Here is an 18,251-nt window from a genome sequence, read left to right as displayed (position 1 = left end):
CAATATTATTAAAAATACAGAAATGCTGCTTCTTTACCATAGCGCATAGCCGCTAAGGTAAAGAACGAGTGTTTATTTATATATGTGTTTTATTTATACTGTACATGTGCAGAGGGTCTCCGGAGCAGAACCACTGTGGTTTCAGGTCCGGGGACCCCCTGCCCCCCGAGATACAGGCCCCTTTTGGGGGTGCCGGTATCCCTCTGCTTGGTTTACAGGTCGCGGTCACGTGATCGGGACCTTTAAACGCAGAGGGATACCGGCACCTCATAAAGGGGTCTGTATCTCGGGGGGCAGGGGGTCCCCCGACCTGAAACCAGTGCGGTTCAGCTCCCGAGACCCCCTGCACATCTACACTATAAATAAAAATGTATTTAAAATAAGTTTTAATGTGCTGCTGTTTGCGCAGAGAGAGCAGCGGATCTCTCTCTGCTGCAAACACATCTCGCCCCCGCCGGCCCATAGTATCATTTACAGTATGTGCATATACTGTACAGTACTGTATGTGTACCGTACTGTATGTTAGGGGTTATAGGGGCTGTTGTTATACAGTATATATATATATATATATATATATATATACAGTATATATAGTGCATTACAATTCATTATAGGGGACGGCTTCAAAGAGAACAGCTCGCAAGCGCCCCCATGTGTTTTTACACGGCATTGCAGTATTGCAGCCAGCCGGAATAAAATGCTTCAATCCCTGCCAGGAAAATAACGCTATACACTCCGGCAGAAAACGATCACAAACCTCAATACACCCGAGTATACCCAAATTCGCGGGACTAGCCGAGCGAGAATAAAGTGTGTCGCCACTGTACAACGCTATAAGAAATCTCATGAGTAGGACTATCCTTATGTACCTGAAGCCCTAATGAGAGAGGCTGAGGCTAATGGGGAAGAATGGGTCAGAGATGCCATCTTAGACTACCTGTCTGCCCGCTGTAATGTGGCTTCTTACTACAACGAGGAGATAGTATCCTACCTAGTAAGAGTGTGAAAGTTAGGCAGGAACATCTACCTAGATAGGGTGGAATATATTTTAGAGAGGGGCCAGAAGCATTGCTATTCGGTAACAGTACCGGATAGTGAGGGCCGGATGGTACGCAAGCCTGACCCAGCCCATTATTATTAATGTGCTGAGTATAGATTCTCCAGTGTAGGGAGGATCATGTTATTACGCATGTTATTACCATGTTATGACTGTTATGTTTTTCCTGTTTCACCAATTTATTGAAGATGCATAAATTGGGTGCTCATGTGAGGCCGTGAGGCCGTGAGGCTTCTCCAGGGGGAGCATGTAGCCATATAACCCCTGGCTACTAAAATCCTCTGCCCTAACATATAAGCCCTGGTACCAGCGCATTCAGTGTTAGGGTTAATCCCTTGTTCTTGCTGTAGTAAGTAACTAATAGAAAATGTTGTATTGAGCGTGCTGTCCCTCCAAACGACCACCCTCTCGGCTACCCGGTTCCACCCCGCAGCTACTAGTCTCCCGTGATCAGCGGGGCATACTCAGCAAACAAAAAACAAAAATAGGAGCGCATGAAAATGAAACCAAGAGAAGCCAAAATGAATACATATATTTTATATCAAAGAAAATAGTTCATCATACAAACATACATATATCAAAAAAACATAGTAAAACCTGTCTAAAATGACACTAATATAATGCAACAGAGTGAGGGGGGTGTTGACACCCAAGTACACAAGCCCTAGTTGTAACAGGAAGGAAGAGGTTCTAGGAAAGCTAGATGGCATAAGAAAAAACAGACCTTGGGCACTTAAAATCTTCCGTGTACTCCTCGTGACAGGCTGGGCTCCAACAGCAACACAAACAGACCGTCGTCACGGCCGTGCGTCGCTGCGTAATGACGTCACCAACGCGTTTCGTGTCACATGACACCTCATCAGGGGACCATCTAGCTTTCCTAGCACCACCCCTTACTCCTACGTGGCTAGGGCTCTGTTGCATTATATTAATGTCATTTTAGACAGGTTTTATTATGTATTTTGGATATATGTATGTTTGTATGATGAACTATTTTCTTTGATATAAAATATATGTATTAATTTTGGCTTCTCTTGGTTTCATTTTCATGCGCTCCTATTTTTGTTTTCTGTAGTAAGTAACTCCCTAGTAGTTACAGGGAGGGTGGGCCCACGGCCAAGGTGCTGCCCACCTACCACGGCTAAGACATGGGACCCACCCCTGGTTATAAAAAGGGGCTCCAGCTCAAATTATAGTGGTTGTGTGGTTGAGCCAGGGCTCTGGTTCATGTTCTTTCTTTCCCTCCCCTCAGGGGAGTGGGAGCTGATTCCCCTTATCTCATCAGGGGGTTAGGGAGATAAGGAGAGACTCTTGGGGTCTCAAGCTCCTTGTGTTGGTTCCAGGGACTAAGAGAAGACAGATGTATGCTGTGAGACCAAATAAAGACCAGTTGTTTTATGCCTGCCTGAGTATGAGTTATTCAGGGGGAAGAAGAGAGTTTCCTGCAAGGACTGATAGGCCCCTGGAGGATGCAGGCGCTGCACCAAAGAGATAGAAGATAAACCCAAAAGCCTGATCTGTTGATCCCCAATACCATCGGCGGACGCTCAGAGCTCCTGAGAACCTACAGGTGAGCACCACAAAACACCAGGTAGCGGACAGATCTCCGGTAGTGGGGGGCTACCAAAGTAAATGGAAATGGTTATGATACATCCACGGAAGTCGTTACCCAGAGTCTTGCTGCAACATGCTCCATCATCGCTATTTTGTTCGAGATAAGTTACATTGACAGTACGGCTGAAGAGCTTAAATGATATTGCGATTGATTTTCACTTGCTGCCACCACCACTTGTCCCCATAATGCAGAAAAGCATTCAGCATGTGGAGATCAAATAGCTAAGGCTGCTGGGGGCTGAAGATGGGATATTCTCTGCGATTGTGCAATGCGTTGCCTTGGAAGATTACGTTTGTACAAAACGAGACCACATTCTGCTGTATCCGGAGTACATGACTTTGGGATCCGGATGTTTCTAATTGACTGCATGTATATTTGGTGCTTTTTTCACATTTGCTAAAATCCCGGTGTTAAAATCTGCCTGCAATATAAAAGTGTAATAGGTACCTTTAGGAATTGTATTTCGTCATTAGAGCTTAGTGTGGGTTTATGAAAAATTGTATGTGAATTGTTGAGATAATGATTAATTAAGCATTTTTACAAAAAAAAACTGTGGGATATTTTCACTATACGAGAGAGAGAGGTTCTCCCCCACAGACAGAGGGGGGGGGGTAGAAACCCCCATAAGCATGCACTCTCAGATCAATGTTTGTTTAAAAGTATGGGACTCTGGTATAGACATGAAGCATTGAATAGCGAAGGTAATAATTATATATGCCCTGAATGAGATATTGTAGTGCTAGTGAAAGTATTAAACTAATTTTAATCATCCTTCTTCTGCCCATTTTTACTAAGTAGTCGTTTGGCGTAAGACTCCTCCCGGCGCTGGAAGGCACCTTACAGCTCATTCAAGTCAATAGGTTGTAAGGTGTCTTGAACCCCAGGAATGGGTATTATGGCAAAAGACTGCTTAATAAATATGGGCCTGTTGTACCTTCTCCTCTGGCACCTGTGTCCTATAGATTGTTATCAGGATTTTTGACTTCTCGCACAATGGAGGTGTTTTTCAGAAAACAAAGAAGCTTCAATGCACACCAAATATGGCAAATTATTATATATATATATATATATATACACAGTGGTGTGAAAAAGAAAGTACACCCTCTTTGAATTCTATGGTTTTACATATAAGGACATTATAACAATCATCTGTTCCTTAGCAGGTCTTAAAATTAGGTAAATACAACCTCAGATGAGCAACAACACATGACATATTACACCGTGTCAAGATTTATTTAACAAAAATAAAGCCAAAATGGAGAAGCCATGTGTGAAAAACTAAGTATACCTTATGATTCAATAGCTTGTAGAACCACCTTTAGCAGCAATAACTTGAAGTAATCGTTTTCTGTATGACCTTATCAGTCTCTCACATCGTTGTGGAGGAATTTTGGCCCACTCTTCTTTACAATGTTGCCTCAGTTAATTGAGGTTAGTGGGCATTTGTTTATGCACAGCTCTCTTAACGTCCAGCCACAGCATTTCTATTGGGTTGAGGTCTGGACTTTAACTGGGCCATTGCAGCACCTTGATTCTTTTATTTTTCAGCCATTCTGTTGTAGATTTGCAGGTGTGCTTGGGAACATTGTCCTGTTGCAATTTCGGCCAAGCATCAGCTGTCGGACAGGTGGCCTCACATTTGACTCTAGAATACTTTGGTATACAGAAGAGTTCATTGTCGACTCAATGACTGCAAGGTTCCCTGGTCCTGTGGCTACAAAACATGCCCAAATCATCACCCCTCCACCACCGTGCTTGACAGTTGGTATGAGGTGTTTGTGTTGATATGCTGTGTTTGGTTTTCGCCAAACGTGGTGCTGTGCATTATGGCCAAACATCTCCACTTTGGTCTCGTCTGTCCAAAGGACATTATTCCAGTAGTCTTGTGGTTTGTTCAGATGCAACTTTGGAAACCTAAGCCGTGCTGCCATGTTCTTTTTAGAGAAGAGGCTTTCTCCTGGCAATCCTTCCAAACAAACCATACTTGTTCAGTATTTTTCTAATTGTTCTGTCATGAATTTTAACATTTAACATGCTAACTGAAGGCTGAAGAGTCTGAGATTTAACGCTTGGTTTTTTGCAATTTCTCTGAGCATAGTCTGACCTTGGGGTGAATATGCTCGGACGTTAACTTCTGGGAAGATTGGCAATTGTCTTGAATGTTTTTCACTTTTGAATAATCTTTCTCACTATAAAATGATGGACTTTAAATTGTTTGGAAATGGCATTATAATCCTTCCCAGATTGATGGCAGCAACAATTGCTTCTCTAAGATCATTGCTGATGTCTTTCCTCCTTGGCATTGTGTTAACACACACATGAATGCTCCAGACCAGCAAACTGCTAAAACTTTGGCTTTTATAGAGGTGGTCACACTTGCTGATGATCAATTAATCAAGGGCATTTGATTAGCAGCTACTTAGCATCTTAATTCCTATGGAAGCAGTAAGGGTGTACTTAGTTTTTCACACATGGCTTCTCCATTTTGGCTTTATTTTTGTTAAATAAATCATGACACGGTGTAATATGTCATGTGTTGTTGTTCATCTGAGCTTGTATTTACCTATTTTTTAGACCTTCTAAGGAACAGATGATTGTTATTATGTCCTGATATGTAAAACCATAGATATCAAAGAGGGTGTACTTTCTTTTTCACACAACTGTGTGTGTGTGTGTGTGTGTGTGTGTATATATATATATATATATATATAAATATAACTATTTTTGGATTAACCCCGTGCAGTTTGCTGTCTCTTTACTAATCTTTGGATTGGTTCTCATGTTATATATATATTCTTCTATTATGTAAGGGTAATTTAGGTCAATATTTTGGTCAAAACATGTTGTCTGCTTCCACGTCCAGGTAAACCCTTTCACATGAAATAGCAGTAGTGATTTGGAGATTTCTTCTTTCTTGAGGCTTAATGATTTGGTCTGAATGCTGCCGGGTTGTGTCAATTTAGCATCAAAATAATATATTTTGTAAACACAAAGGGCGATCACCTTCAGAAATGACTCAGGCACAGCATATCTATACAATGGGTGCATCAAGTTGCTCTTCCCCTACCGCCTCTCACCACATATAAACACCACAGGCCGTATTCACTAAGTAGTCTTCTGCCATAAGGCACATTGTGGCGCTTGAAGTCATTTTACAGCTCGTTCACGTCAGTGGGGTGTGAGGTGTCTTCAAGTGCCGGCAGGCGTCTTATGGTAGAAGCCCGTTAAGTAAATATGGCATCTCTCTTTCTGTTGTTCCTGGCTATTTTGGTAAATTACCAACAATGGTATAACACAGTAATAATGCACAGGCTCATATGTACTAAGCAGTCTTCTGGAATAAGGCACCTTCTAGTGCTAAAAAAAAAACCACCTTACAGCCCACTCATGATTGTAAGGTGTCTTCCAGACCTGGAAGGTGTATTAAGGCAGAAGACTGAGTGGTGAATATGGGCGTTATTTACCCAAGCTGTTCTGGAAAATGAAGCTCTGAAGATCAATAAAGGTTTATTATAATACAGAGATTGAGGAAATAGGACTTTTTTTGCAACTACTTTAGAGAGCCGGGGAATTTTCTTTTTAGCTCTCTTTCAAGCCCAACACTTGCCAGTAATCCCATATCCGTGCCCTGGGGTTTTTTAACTGTAGCAAATCCAAGTAATCAGAGTTACACCAGCTGTGGAATCTTTGAGGACAATGTTTATACCCGTAGATTCTGCACATGTGTATATTAGCTTGATACTTAACATTAAACGGATAAAGGCCTTCTTTTAAGTATCAAGCTAAATAAGAAATCATCTAAAATATATACACAGTCTACAACGTTTAAATATATGCTCAAAGATTCAACTGCTGGTGTTAATCTTATTCTTGGAACTCTAAAGAGTCCACATCAAGATGTTTTGCAAAGGCTAACACCCACATAGAGTGAGTTTGGGAGTACTCTGAGGTGGAATGATGAAGGATCGCGTTATACATTCCTGTACCTGGTAAGGGAACTTTGTTATATTGTTCTCCAAATACACAAAACATATTCAATAGTCAATGTATGGAAATCATAGTGGAAATATGCATTTGCCTCTATATTATCAGGTTATCGTTGAGGATATTGGAAACAAAGCCACGTATGAGTTTCCTGTCTCTCGCTGGTTTGCCATAGATGAAGACGATGGAAAAATTCAGAGAGATATTCTGGTGGGAGGCAGTGAAGCAACAGGTGAGAGGAATAAAGGGTATTTGTTACTGTGCTCCAAACCCTGGCAAGAATTAGGCTTATTGGTTTTTGGATATTGGTCTTTAATTTGTGTGGAGAAATGATTTTGCCCCTTTCTTTACCATTTCATGTGGCTTGTTGTCTGGTTCATCTTGCTGCTGAGGTTGTGTGAGAAATAATGACATTGCTGCCTTCAAATGGGTGTTGGCTTTGTAATATTTTAAATGAAACCTACAAGTACAAACTGCTTAATTCAACAAGTTTATGTCACATGGCTCTAAAGCGCTAAACGGAAATATTAATATCTATAAACTGCAAGGCGGTCGTTCGGAGCATTTTTAGTTGAGTATCCTGGTTGAAGTCTATGGGTTTCTTTGGCCAAAAATGTCCCAAACTGCCGATTTGTTATAAAATGACCTCCTTAATATTAACATTTCCAAGCCTCTTAATCTGAATTTTGATATCTGCGGTTTAAAAATGACATAATGTTTCAGGGGCTGGAATTGATCTGTGTGCCTCATGTAATACACTCGTTGGTGTTTTGCTGCAATCTAAATTCTAGAAACAGAGAGATGAAGCTTTCCTGGAGAAATTGTTTTAATACGGAAAAAGTAACATGGATGTAGAATAATTGTGATGAAGCTATATTTTTGTAATCAATGAACTCTCCCTGATTCATGGTTTTTTTCTATCTACATCTGCTTCTTCGTGAAAGGCTTGTGCACCGTCATACAGATAGCCTGCACCATTGGCCAAAGTGGAAACATAACATATTGTAGCATTACCCAGACTATCAGCAGAAAGTTAAACAGAAGGACGCGCACACTATAAAAGTATAGCACTACAGTTTGGGGAAGATCTTTTTTTCCTCATCAAAAGTATAGAGGGAGTGAGATCATCACTAAAGCATTGTGCTATAATTCCGATAACTCAATTAACACTTATCATTACAGTGTGAATGTATATTATAGGTGTACGCAGCCACTTCTTTAACTTTATACTGTAATTCAAGAGCAGTGGTTGCTACATTGTTATATTGTTCGTGGAATTCTGATTTGCTCACAACTAAGAATATCACAGATTTTGTATAGAATTATTTGGTAATGTTGGCACAGTAAATTGAGACGCATCACAACACATGAAGCCAGAATGACCAATGAAGAAGGCTAAGTCTGTACCCAACCCTCCTATTATACAAAATGTTATCTCAGTTGCATACTCCACTGCTTACATTGCAAGTCGGATTCACATCTTGTATTCATACATTAGCACTTCCCTTTGTGTTGACATTGCATTGTTTTAAATCATCAATGCTTGTTATTTAACATAAGAACATTGTGGCCCATTTTTACTAATACTCTTTATGCTATTCCATAAGACATATACTGGTGCTGGAAGACCCCTTACTGCCCATTCAAATCCCTAAGGTGACCTATGGAATAGAACTGCTTAATAAATATGGCCAAGTATGCATTGCATGACAATAAAACATAAACATACAAAATCATATAATCGGTAGCCACGTTTTCATCCTTTGGCCTGTGCTTGAATCCCTAGGCATTGTTTACAATGTTTCCATAATGACTGGGGACATCAGAGGGGCTGGAACCAACTCCAAGATACACATCATTCTTCACGGGTCCAAGGGCTTGAAGAACAGCGGACGGATTTTCTTGGAAGGAGGGGAATTTGAACGAGGGAGGATAGACATTTTTAACATTGAGATAGCAGCCCTTCTCAGCCCTCTGAGCAGAGTGACTATAGGGCACGATGGACGTGGTGTCAGTTCTGGATGGTACTGTGAGAAGGTGAGGAGTCATCACATACATTCACTCATTGTGATTAAAGTCCAGATTATATTAACTTGTGGAGACAAAATTCCACAAGGCCCAATTTTGGGAGGCAATTTGTTATTTGTTGTGTCCAACTACAACCCTTGGAAAAAACAGTGCAAAAAACAGTACCATGGAGAGCAATTGGAGTTGATTTCGTGCCTTTCATGGGCACTGGTTTGCCCCCCTTTTAGCAGACAGGAAAGTTGACTAAATAACCTCCTATGTTCTCTCCCATATTTGTGTTTCTCCCCTCTTGTTTCTAACCATTGGGTCTTCAGATGTGAGACCACATTGGTTGGTTGCGTTGGAGGTTTAAACTCTTCACTTCCAGAGGGCCAGCATTGCTGGGCAAGGTGTTTCTAGGCCCCTGGCAGCACAGTGGTTAAAATGTCCACCTAATGGAGAGTCACTCAATTTTTTCAACATAGTTGGGTGCATCATGTGGCGCACATGGGAGTTCCAAGCACCATGGGGGTCCAGTCACAATACCACTACTGGTTGGTATTTCCTGGCTTACTGACTTTTTAAATAAAAAAAATAGCACCTGCAAATGTAGTGTGTTTGTCTAAAACTAGGTGTGTGTGTGTGTGGGGGGGTAGGCCGGCGAGACTGACGAGACTGACAAGTGTTGTCTTCCTGTGATCCACCATTCAGGATATGGGGGATTGCCATTTGACAGAGTTTCTAAGAGGAACAATACTTGTTTAGTAAATCTGGATCTTTGTTTTGTATGAGCTGTGTCCTAACATCACACTAACCCATGTGACCTCTGCACATTCTTTTCTGCAGGTGGTTGTCTATTGTCCATTCACTGGCATAGAACAGACCTTCCCATGTGGTAAATGGTTGGATGAGGATGAAGGGGATGGTTTAATAGAACGGGAACTCTATGAAATGGTTTCTCTTCGCCAGAAAAGGCAGAAAAGTAAGTGTACATAAAGTTTTACAAAGTGCACACGTACTAAACAATGCTAAACCTCAAATTACTGTATGTCCCTGTGGCAGGACGGCCTCATGGTAGGGTCAGTAAGAGACCAGGCAGTGTATTTATTGGGCCTTAAACTCTCTAGTGGTTTATTTTACCACATCACAACACAGTTATGTATACTGTCCCATTAAGACAAAACATTAACCATAAAATAGCATCCTACTCCACAGTTGGGAGGCTAACTGTACATGCCATTCTAACTAACTGGCTGGCTGGCTATGCCAGTCCAAATACTACAAATTGTAGAGTACTGTATAAGGCTAAATTGTCCCTCTGGAATGTAACCGCTTCAGACAGGCAGGATTGTAGCTCAGGTTCCTTCGTGTGGATCCCAGGTTGTCCCAGCAGGCCTTGCATCCAGCAGACCTGGGGAACCGTACCAACCAGTGTCCTTCCTGGTTGGGTAAAGTCTCTAATCTGGCAGGCTGCTGACTGCCTTTTTAAACCCCTTTTCAGTCAGGAGTTAAGTCTGCTTTAATTATCTGCACCTGCAGCTAGTCTCTCCAGAGGAGTTTAACTGCCTGCATGCTATAAATCACACATGCTGCACCTCACTCTAGTATACAGAATCCATGGCTCTGTCACAGTCCCATTCAAATGAAGGTGCTTTAAAGCTTAGCACTGTTCAGTATCTAGATTCCTTAGACCTGGGTAGATGGTTTCATTTTTCTTTTCACTATTTACCATTTACTTTGACCCTTTTCTTGGTTATCAAGATGTTAGTATTTGACACAAGAAGAAAAATATTTATGTTCTGTATGGGAGCTTCTCTTACTATTTTAGGCCCGAATCCACAAAAAGGTGTTAAGTATAAGCATGCAGTTTCGCCCCCTGTGGGAGTAAAGGGGTACTAAAGTTTAGCACCCTTTTGTGAATCTGTGCCTTAGTGTTTCCTGTTTTATTCATCATAAAAAATAAAATGTAGGTTAAAGATGATGGCCCATATTTTTTTTTTACGTGGTGCTATTCCATTATACACATTATTGTGCCCAAAGACATCTTATACCCCATTCAAGTGTCATTTGGAATAGCATCCCTTAGTAGCTATTGGCAATACCTTTTAATGGATAAATTATGATATTGCAAGAGAATCGTAGGTTTCCTTGAGGCGAGTGTTACCAGAAGGGACTTTAGTGGTTTTTGAAAGCTTTCTATTCTCTTGACCCATCCATCAACCATTAAACAGTATTATCTTTATCCTACATTTGTTATTATTTATATTATATTTTTTCTTCTCTGGGCTAACCCGTTGCAACCCTGCACACACGGTTTTATCCTCTGCTCCTCTGCTCCTCTGCTCCTCTGTCAGATGGGCCTACAACTCAAAGTGTCACAAGACTTTTTAATCTTCTTGCAGAACATCCATGGTCTCTTTGGATATGGACAAGTGACATTAAAAATGCTGGGACAGATGCCAACATCCTCCTTCAGGTCTACGGAGAGAAAGGAAAATCAGATGAAATGAAATTAGACAATAACTCTGACAACTTTGAAACTGGACAAACGGACAAGTTTATGGTATGAGATGCTGGGTGGAATAGGGGGTTCTCTTTCTCCTCTAGGGATCGTTCAGTCCTTTTGTTTTGTACCTGTGACATGAAGGAGTTACTCATAAAACTGTCGTAGAGCTGACTAGGGCACTATGCCTTTGACTTCAGGGGGAAATACCGTTAGATAGTACCCCAATCCTGATGGCAGTTTATTGAATAACTCCAAAAGGGGTGTAGATATTGGTGTAAATTCACTTCACTCTGATATTGCTCTTCCCTATCCCCAAATCACCATGTGCACTAATAGGAAAAAACGTCCCTGCTTTGTTGGTTGGACATTTGTGCAAAAGTCCTTTCATTACAATTCCTCCCGTTTTTTACAGAAAGGTATTTTCTCATATAAACGGACGCATTATCCAGAATTGGGTTTCCCCTCAGTATTTTTGGGAAATATCAGAGTTTTGTGCCACTCGTTTATAGTGTGTTACTGAAGGTCACATAAATATGTTATGCGTGTTTGTGTCTATGGTACCTTATTAGTGTCATCCTGTGCTGCATCATAACTATAGAAGTCCCTGCCAACCTCACCCCACATTCACTCCCCTGCATTCTAAACACAACTTACCACTTACCTCTTTAAAGAAGCCTTTTGGCACTGTGTCTATGATGGTAGCTCACTGTCTCAACCTCTGTGCCGCATTTGTTTCACCTTCTCTGCCCACCGTTCATTCTCCTATGAAACCGTGTCCCGGAGCTGCGGTGACGTTTAGCTCTGTTTATAGGAATGGTACTAAAAATGTTCATTTGTGTTTGTGACCATTGTCACTGTTAGGCCCCTATTTAATATACCGTGGAGCTGTTCTCTCTTAGTCAGGGACGTTTTTCAGTCTCCTTCAAGTGAATGCATGCAATTTGTTGTAGACGGCAGTGCAACTGCTATTGAAAAACATATGACCAGTACTGCAAAAAAGATCTAGGTGCAAATATTTATTGAAGGCACATTAAAAAACAGTAACAGAACACTCTTACGCGTTTCGCGTGGTCACCCACGCTTTATCAAAGAGTAAAGTACAAACAACCAATCCATTACTTAAATACCCATAATTCCCTCCCTTCACTCATGACGTATCGACACTATCATCCAATAGGGAACATCACGCCCCTTCTCTCACGGAGAACTAGTGAAATTCAACCTGATGCCAGCTGGAAAGCGTCATGTAGTAATGCAATGTACAGTATGGAGGTAAACCAAACCCTCCTTCTCTGATGACGTATCGGCCCATTTGACCAATGGGAGCGATCATATCTCGTCTATCACTGGGAATCATAAACAAACAGCTGATAAAAAAAACCAATATATACGAGAAAGGAAGGGAATTTGGACACACTAAAAAACATATAACCTAACTGGGGCAGTGCTATGAATTCCTAAAACCCATACATATAAACCCAAATGTAATTCAAAAGCACTGTCCCACATAAAATATCAACCATCATTAAAACACTATCAACCTTATAGTGAAAAATAAAAGAACAATTACTGTAATATATATCCTCACAATACTTTAACAAAATAATGACTAATACGAAAAAGTAGAAAAACTTGAAAACACATTATCATAATCATAAACATAAATCATTGATTAAATAAATAAACAGGACATTGTATATATCATGTGTAGACATTGTGGAGGATAATAGACCGATGCAAGTTAGATATCTTTAAATGATCTTTATCATTGTTATTATTATATCAAAAATATATCCAATATTTTTTTTATTAATATATTAATTCATAAAAGAATATATATGTATATACACAAGTGTCTTTACCTGGAGGAGTAATACTATGGTAATTGTGTTATTAACTCTAAAAAAACCATAACTACATTATTCATCTAAGGATTTTAGAGACTCCAATATCATAGTGTATACATATTGACTGGGATATGGATGAACCCTGAAGAGGAAGGGGGGGTGGTGGTGGGGGGGGGGGGGGGCTCTGGTTAGAAAGGAAAGGGAATAGTAAAGAATAAAGAATAATTAATTATCATTTAATGCAGAAAATGTTGCAACTCCCAGTCAACATTAATGCCATCTGGGGCCAAGGTATCTAAAGAAAACACCCAAAACATCTCTCTCTTATTTAGGATGTTCATTCTGTCACCTCCTCGCTTTAAAATCTCAATGTGCTCAATAGCCTTGAATCTAAAGTTTGCAAGACCACCCTGGGGACATTCCACAAAGTGTCTTGAAACTGGATGTTTTAAATCCTTGGTTCTAATAAACCTAACATGTTCCATCATTCGCTGTTTCCATGGTCTTATTGTTCTCCCTACGTATCCCTTAGAACATTTACACCATATGTAGTAAACTACAAATTGCGTATTACAATTGATGAAAGATCTAATCACATAAGGATATTTCATTTTCTTAACTACAAGATTCTTAGCAGGATGAGCGTACTTGCAAATCTTGCAAGTACCACATCTAAAAAAAACCTTAGTTTTATTTAGGGACACCGCTGTATTCGTTGAAGAGAAAAGGCTAGGGGATAGATGGCTGGCCAGGGTTTTAGCTTTTGTAAAAACCATTCTAGGACCTTTCTCGATAAATGGAAGAAGTTCACTATCTAGATTTAAAACACCCCAATGTTTGTTAATGATGTTTTTGACCTGTTGGGCCTGATTACTGAATCTTGGGGTGTTAAAGATTCATTAACAAAACCACTACTTTCATTTCTCATTTTTTTCTTTTTTGGGGATTTGTCACCACAAGTAGAGATAAGACTATCTCTATCCAATTGTAGTGCATGTTCAAATGCATTTCTTAGCGTTAAATCATCATACCCCTGGTCCTTAAACCTCTGTATAAGATTGCTGGAATGGTGAATGTATGTCTCATCTGAAGAACAAAGTCTCCTCAACCTAAGAAATTTACCTTTAGGTATCCCTTTTATTAGAGACCTTGGGTGACTGCTGTCTGATCTTAAAAAAGTGTTTCGTGAATTGGTCTTCCTGAAAACCTCCATCTGGATGGTACAGGATAGATCAATATACAAATGTATGTCTAAGTAATTGATATTTGTTGCGTGACTTTCAAACGTGAAATTAAAATTAAAATTATTTTTAATATTTCGATGAATGATCCTTAGCTGGGACGGGGATAGTGATACAATGGGTACCATTGTATCACTATCCCCGTCCCAGCTAAGGATCAGGTCATCGATATATATCTTTTGGAAAAAAAATGTGATTACGAAATAAATTACTACTACCATAAATGTGAGTGCTCTCCCAAAAACCCATAAATAAATTTGCATATGATGGGGCGAATGACGTCCCCATTGCAGTACCCCGTGATTGAAGAAAATAATGAGTGTCAAACATAAAATAATTGTGATTATATATGTTACTTCATTTATGTGATCATTCATCCAGTTCCTATACAACCATTTTGACTATAACATAAGATATACCTATTGCAGGCTAGTGGGAGTCTACAGATAGTGGTGTTTTAAAGGGACAACAGTGTGTGGATTTTGGAGTCCTGAGTTCAACAAGCTGTTTTGGTTTGGAAAATGATGGAGGTTTATATGCTACAATAGGCATCTCTAATACATGGACATTTCCTGGTCAGCATCGCTAGGGGTATTTCCTCTATTTCTCCTTCAAGTGAATGGGAATAAAAAGTTCCCTGCCAAGAAAAAGGCGATTTTACAGCACATTACATAGGGGAGTTAATCACATATTATTGGGAAATTTGAATGTGCAAAACCTGCATTATTACACAAATACTACAAGAGATCAGCCTGTGTTCATAGTTAATGCTTCTTTTAAATGATGAGGATTACTTACCAGTATATTCTGCCGCTCTGTGCCACTGTGGAACGCACATCCTTCATTAAGAATGCTAGTGCGTTTCACCATGTGAAAGCGTAGAAATTAAATCAATGAGTCAAGGCTTCAAAGTAACAAGTGAGTTTATCAGCACCAAGGTACAATTGAGAGAAAAGAGTTCAAAATGAACTCAGGCCTCTGAAGAAATATTGCTTAGCATCACATTTTTATACATTTCAAAATGAGTAATACGCCCTTTAAGGGGGCTGGCTTAGAGATAAAAACTATATGATGACTTATACAAAAATACATATTGATATCTAAATATGCTGCATACGCTATATTCTTATCCTATAATTTACCATAATGTGGGCCTCTTGACCTTGTGACATATAGGAGTTACTGTGTCCAGCCCTGTGTGTACTGTAGCTGTCAGATAACAGAACCGAAGGTCAGCAGAAATATCTAAGACAGGAAAAACCTCTTACGATTGCATTTTCAATTCTTGCATGCCTCGTAGGAATTACACAAGGGCTATAGTTACATCTAGAACGATAGTTTTCAGAATCAAACATTCACAGATCATACACGAATAAAACAGATAAGCATACACTGGCGACACACTTTATTCGAGCTTGGCTAGTCCCACGAATTCGGGTATACCCGGGTGTATGGAGGTTTGTGACTGTTTTCTGCCCGAGTGCATTGAGTTATTTTCCAAGCAGGGATTGAAGCATTTTATTCCCGCTGGCTGCAATACTGCACAGTATATATATATAAACTGCATTACAATTCATGAATTTATGCCATCTGGTAGACACGCGAAGCATTGCAGCCTATTAAATCCTAATCATTATCATTTAACAGATCAGCCGCCCATCAGCCAGGCATGAACCCAGGCTGAGAAGGCAAATGCAACGGGGCTTGTCAGAGGTTAGGAGCGGCGCATTCCAGGTATCTGCCAGGTACATACCGGGTATTTGCTCGAATAAAGTGTGTCGGTGCAGTACATACAATCAAACACTCAAAATGGCGGTTAGGCCAAAATGGAGGTTGGTGATAGTCTGTCTTCATATAACCTGAGCCACACACATTATCTCAATCTTTACAACCACGGCAACAGGGTCCATTTTTCTGTATCCCTTGAGTACTTTTTTTTATTTAATTCCAAGCCCCTCTGGCAGAAAAATTGCATAAATATAATATTTTTTACTTTTTCAAGTAGTACCACCCTGGAACATTGCACCTTTCTAAGTAGATGCTATTTCACCAACTAGAATTTGTTTTCTATTGTAGATTGAGCTTCCTGACCTGGGAGCACTGTTCAAACTCAGGGTTTGGCACGAGAAGAGAAATGCATTTGCAGGCTGGCATTTAAATAAGGTGAGAACACATATTTGGCTCTAACCCTTTGCAAAAAATGTATTCACCAGGGAAAGATGCACACCCTGAGCATGCTACTGGAACCCAGAGCTCCAATCTGTTGCTTGCTGGGTGCTCACACTTGAACAGTGGCTGTTAACTTCTCATTTCAACTATAAAAGGCAGTGGTACAAACCTGTCTTATTTATTGTACTTTTATTTACGTTTCAAAATAGCAACATTTCAGGGAGATACAGTAACACACTTTTATCTATGCCATAAATGTGCTTAAACTTGGAGAAACGGAACATTTTCACCAAATCCAGAATACTAGATGAAGTGTACGGTTATGCACACCAAAGAAAATAATTGAGAATAAATAAGAAGAGGTTAACGGGGTGCTCCAATCGCATGAATCACATGAAGAAAGTTACCTCCTGGCACTCCAATTACACTGCTTGAAAATCGTAATACTGTATTTATTTAACAGCCATGTTATACAGACCAATGTTTCGGCCAAATTAGGTCTTCATCAGGGTTGCAAAAATGTAAATGCGAAGCCCCCCCTATATACTGTACCCCCACCCAATTAGGGCAATTGTGAAAATGTGAGGCGGAAAAGGATGGCGCCTGGAGTCCGTGCGGCCCTAGAACGAGGTGTGGCCCAAGTCCTTCCCCACACTTCCGGCTTCCCCGCCACTATAGAGATAACAACCAGATAGTCATAGGGGAGCGTGATTATACGTTCACAGAGACATTCTGCCGTCTCTAAGGACGCGATGATCGCACGCAGTGCAGCAACGCCTTCCACAGCCACGTAGAATTGCAGCTCATCCATAGAGACTGGCAAAAAAACTAAACCAGTCCATAAAACCCTGGGTAGAGTCACTATATCGCCAGTTGCTTAGACTTTATTTAGACAATAAACAAGTGGCTGTATGAATGGCCTCTCTAAATTTTAAATCTTGGTTTTCTTAATTGATCTTGAGAAAACCAGGGTTGCTAGAAAAAGGATAACTGGTAATCAAACTGGGCGAGTCCCTGTGCTCATTAAGGACCGGCTCCATTTGTTATAAATCACCTGCTAAGGTATTTTCTGGCCCCTGCGTACAGTAAATGCGCTTTCCAGTGAGATTTGGGATGAAAATGTGAGATTTGTAAAACTTTTGACCTGCACTGGGATTCAATCAATTGAATGGGGAGGACTCATCAAAACTATACTCCAGCATAGCAACAATAGTTTCCTTTTTGAAATCACTGTGATATCTTTAATAATGATTTATACGTAGATGAACCCTGTGGTCGCTATGTTCAACTGCAATGCTTATAACATATCTTACCATGGTTTTAGCAGCTGAACACGTTCTATCTAATATAGAATAACTATAGGTATACCGCTCACCAAATAGCAATTATTGTAGCCGGTGCAAAGGGATGGTACTGGCGTAGCAAGTAAAAAGGGGGACAGCAGAGTGATCTCCCACAGATCCCTTTTGTCACTGCACAGTCTGGCTAATGGAATATATGGCAAGGAAAAGGTACTTCTTGAAGGAATTAGGAGTGAACTATAGGGGAGACCCTGGTAATCACACCCAATGCTAGGAGTGAACAATTACCTAAAACTGCCTTATGGGCAAAACAATAAACTTTTATTAAACATCTATATATACACACAATAAAACGGCGCAAAATGGAATTATAAAAACAACTAAAACACAGGTACGGGTGTATACAGGAGGTACATATACAGTGGGTAGCTATAATTCAAATGAATTGATAAACCCTCCTGGTAGAATCGCAGAGTGGGGAAGGTACACAATAAAGGTGGTAGTAACTGATAATGTCACTATAA

General features: G+C 40.2%; 1 protein-coding gene across 3 annotated transcripts in view; it reads left to right on the top strand.

Moving 5' to 3' along the window:
* Positions 1–18,251, top strand: part of LOXHD1 (lipoxygenase homology PLAT domains 1) — a 303,909-nt gene that overhangs the window by 134,478 nt on the left and 151,180 nt on the right. For all 3 annotated transcript variants that reach the window (XM_075585679.1, XM_075585670.1, XM_075585689.1), the window contains 5 exons: positions 6,765–6,888; positions 8,443–8,693; positions 9,510–9,645; positions 11,066–11,226; positions 16,334–16,420. In XM_075585679.1, the coding sequence (XP_075441794.1) occupies positions 6,765–6,888; positions 8,443–8,693; positions 9,510–9,645; positions 11,066–11,226; positions 16,334–16,420 (759 nt within the window). The remainder of the gene's footprint in view (positions 1–6,764; positions 6,889–8,442; positions 8,694–9,509; positions 9,646–11,065; positions 11,227–16,333; positions 16,421–18,251) is intronic.

This window comes from Ascaphus truei, chromosome 1, assembly GCF_040206685.1.
Source record: "Ascaphus truei isolate aAscTru1 chromosome 1, aAscTru1.hap1, whole genome shotgun sequence".
NCBI lineage: Eukaryota > Metazoa > Chordata > Amphibia > Anura > Ascaphidae > Ascaphus > Ascaphus truei.
This window is presented reverse-complemented; position numbering and strand designations above follow the sequence as displayed.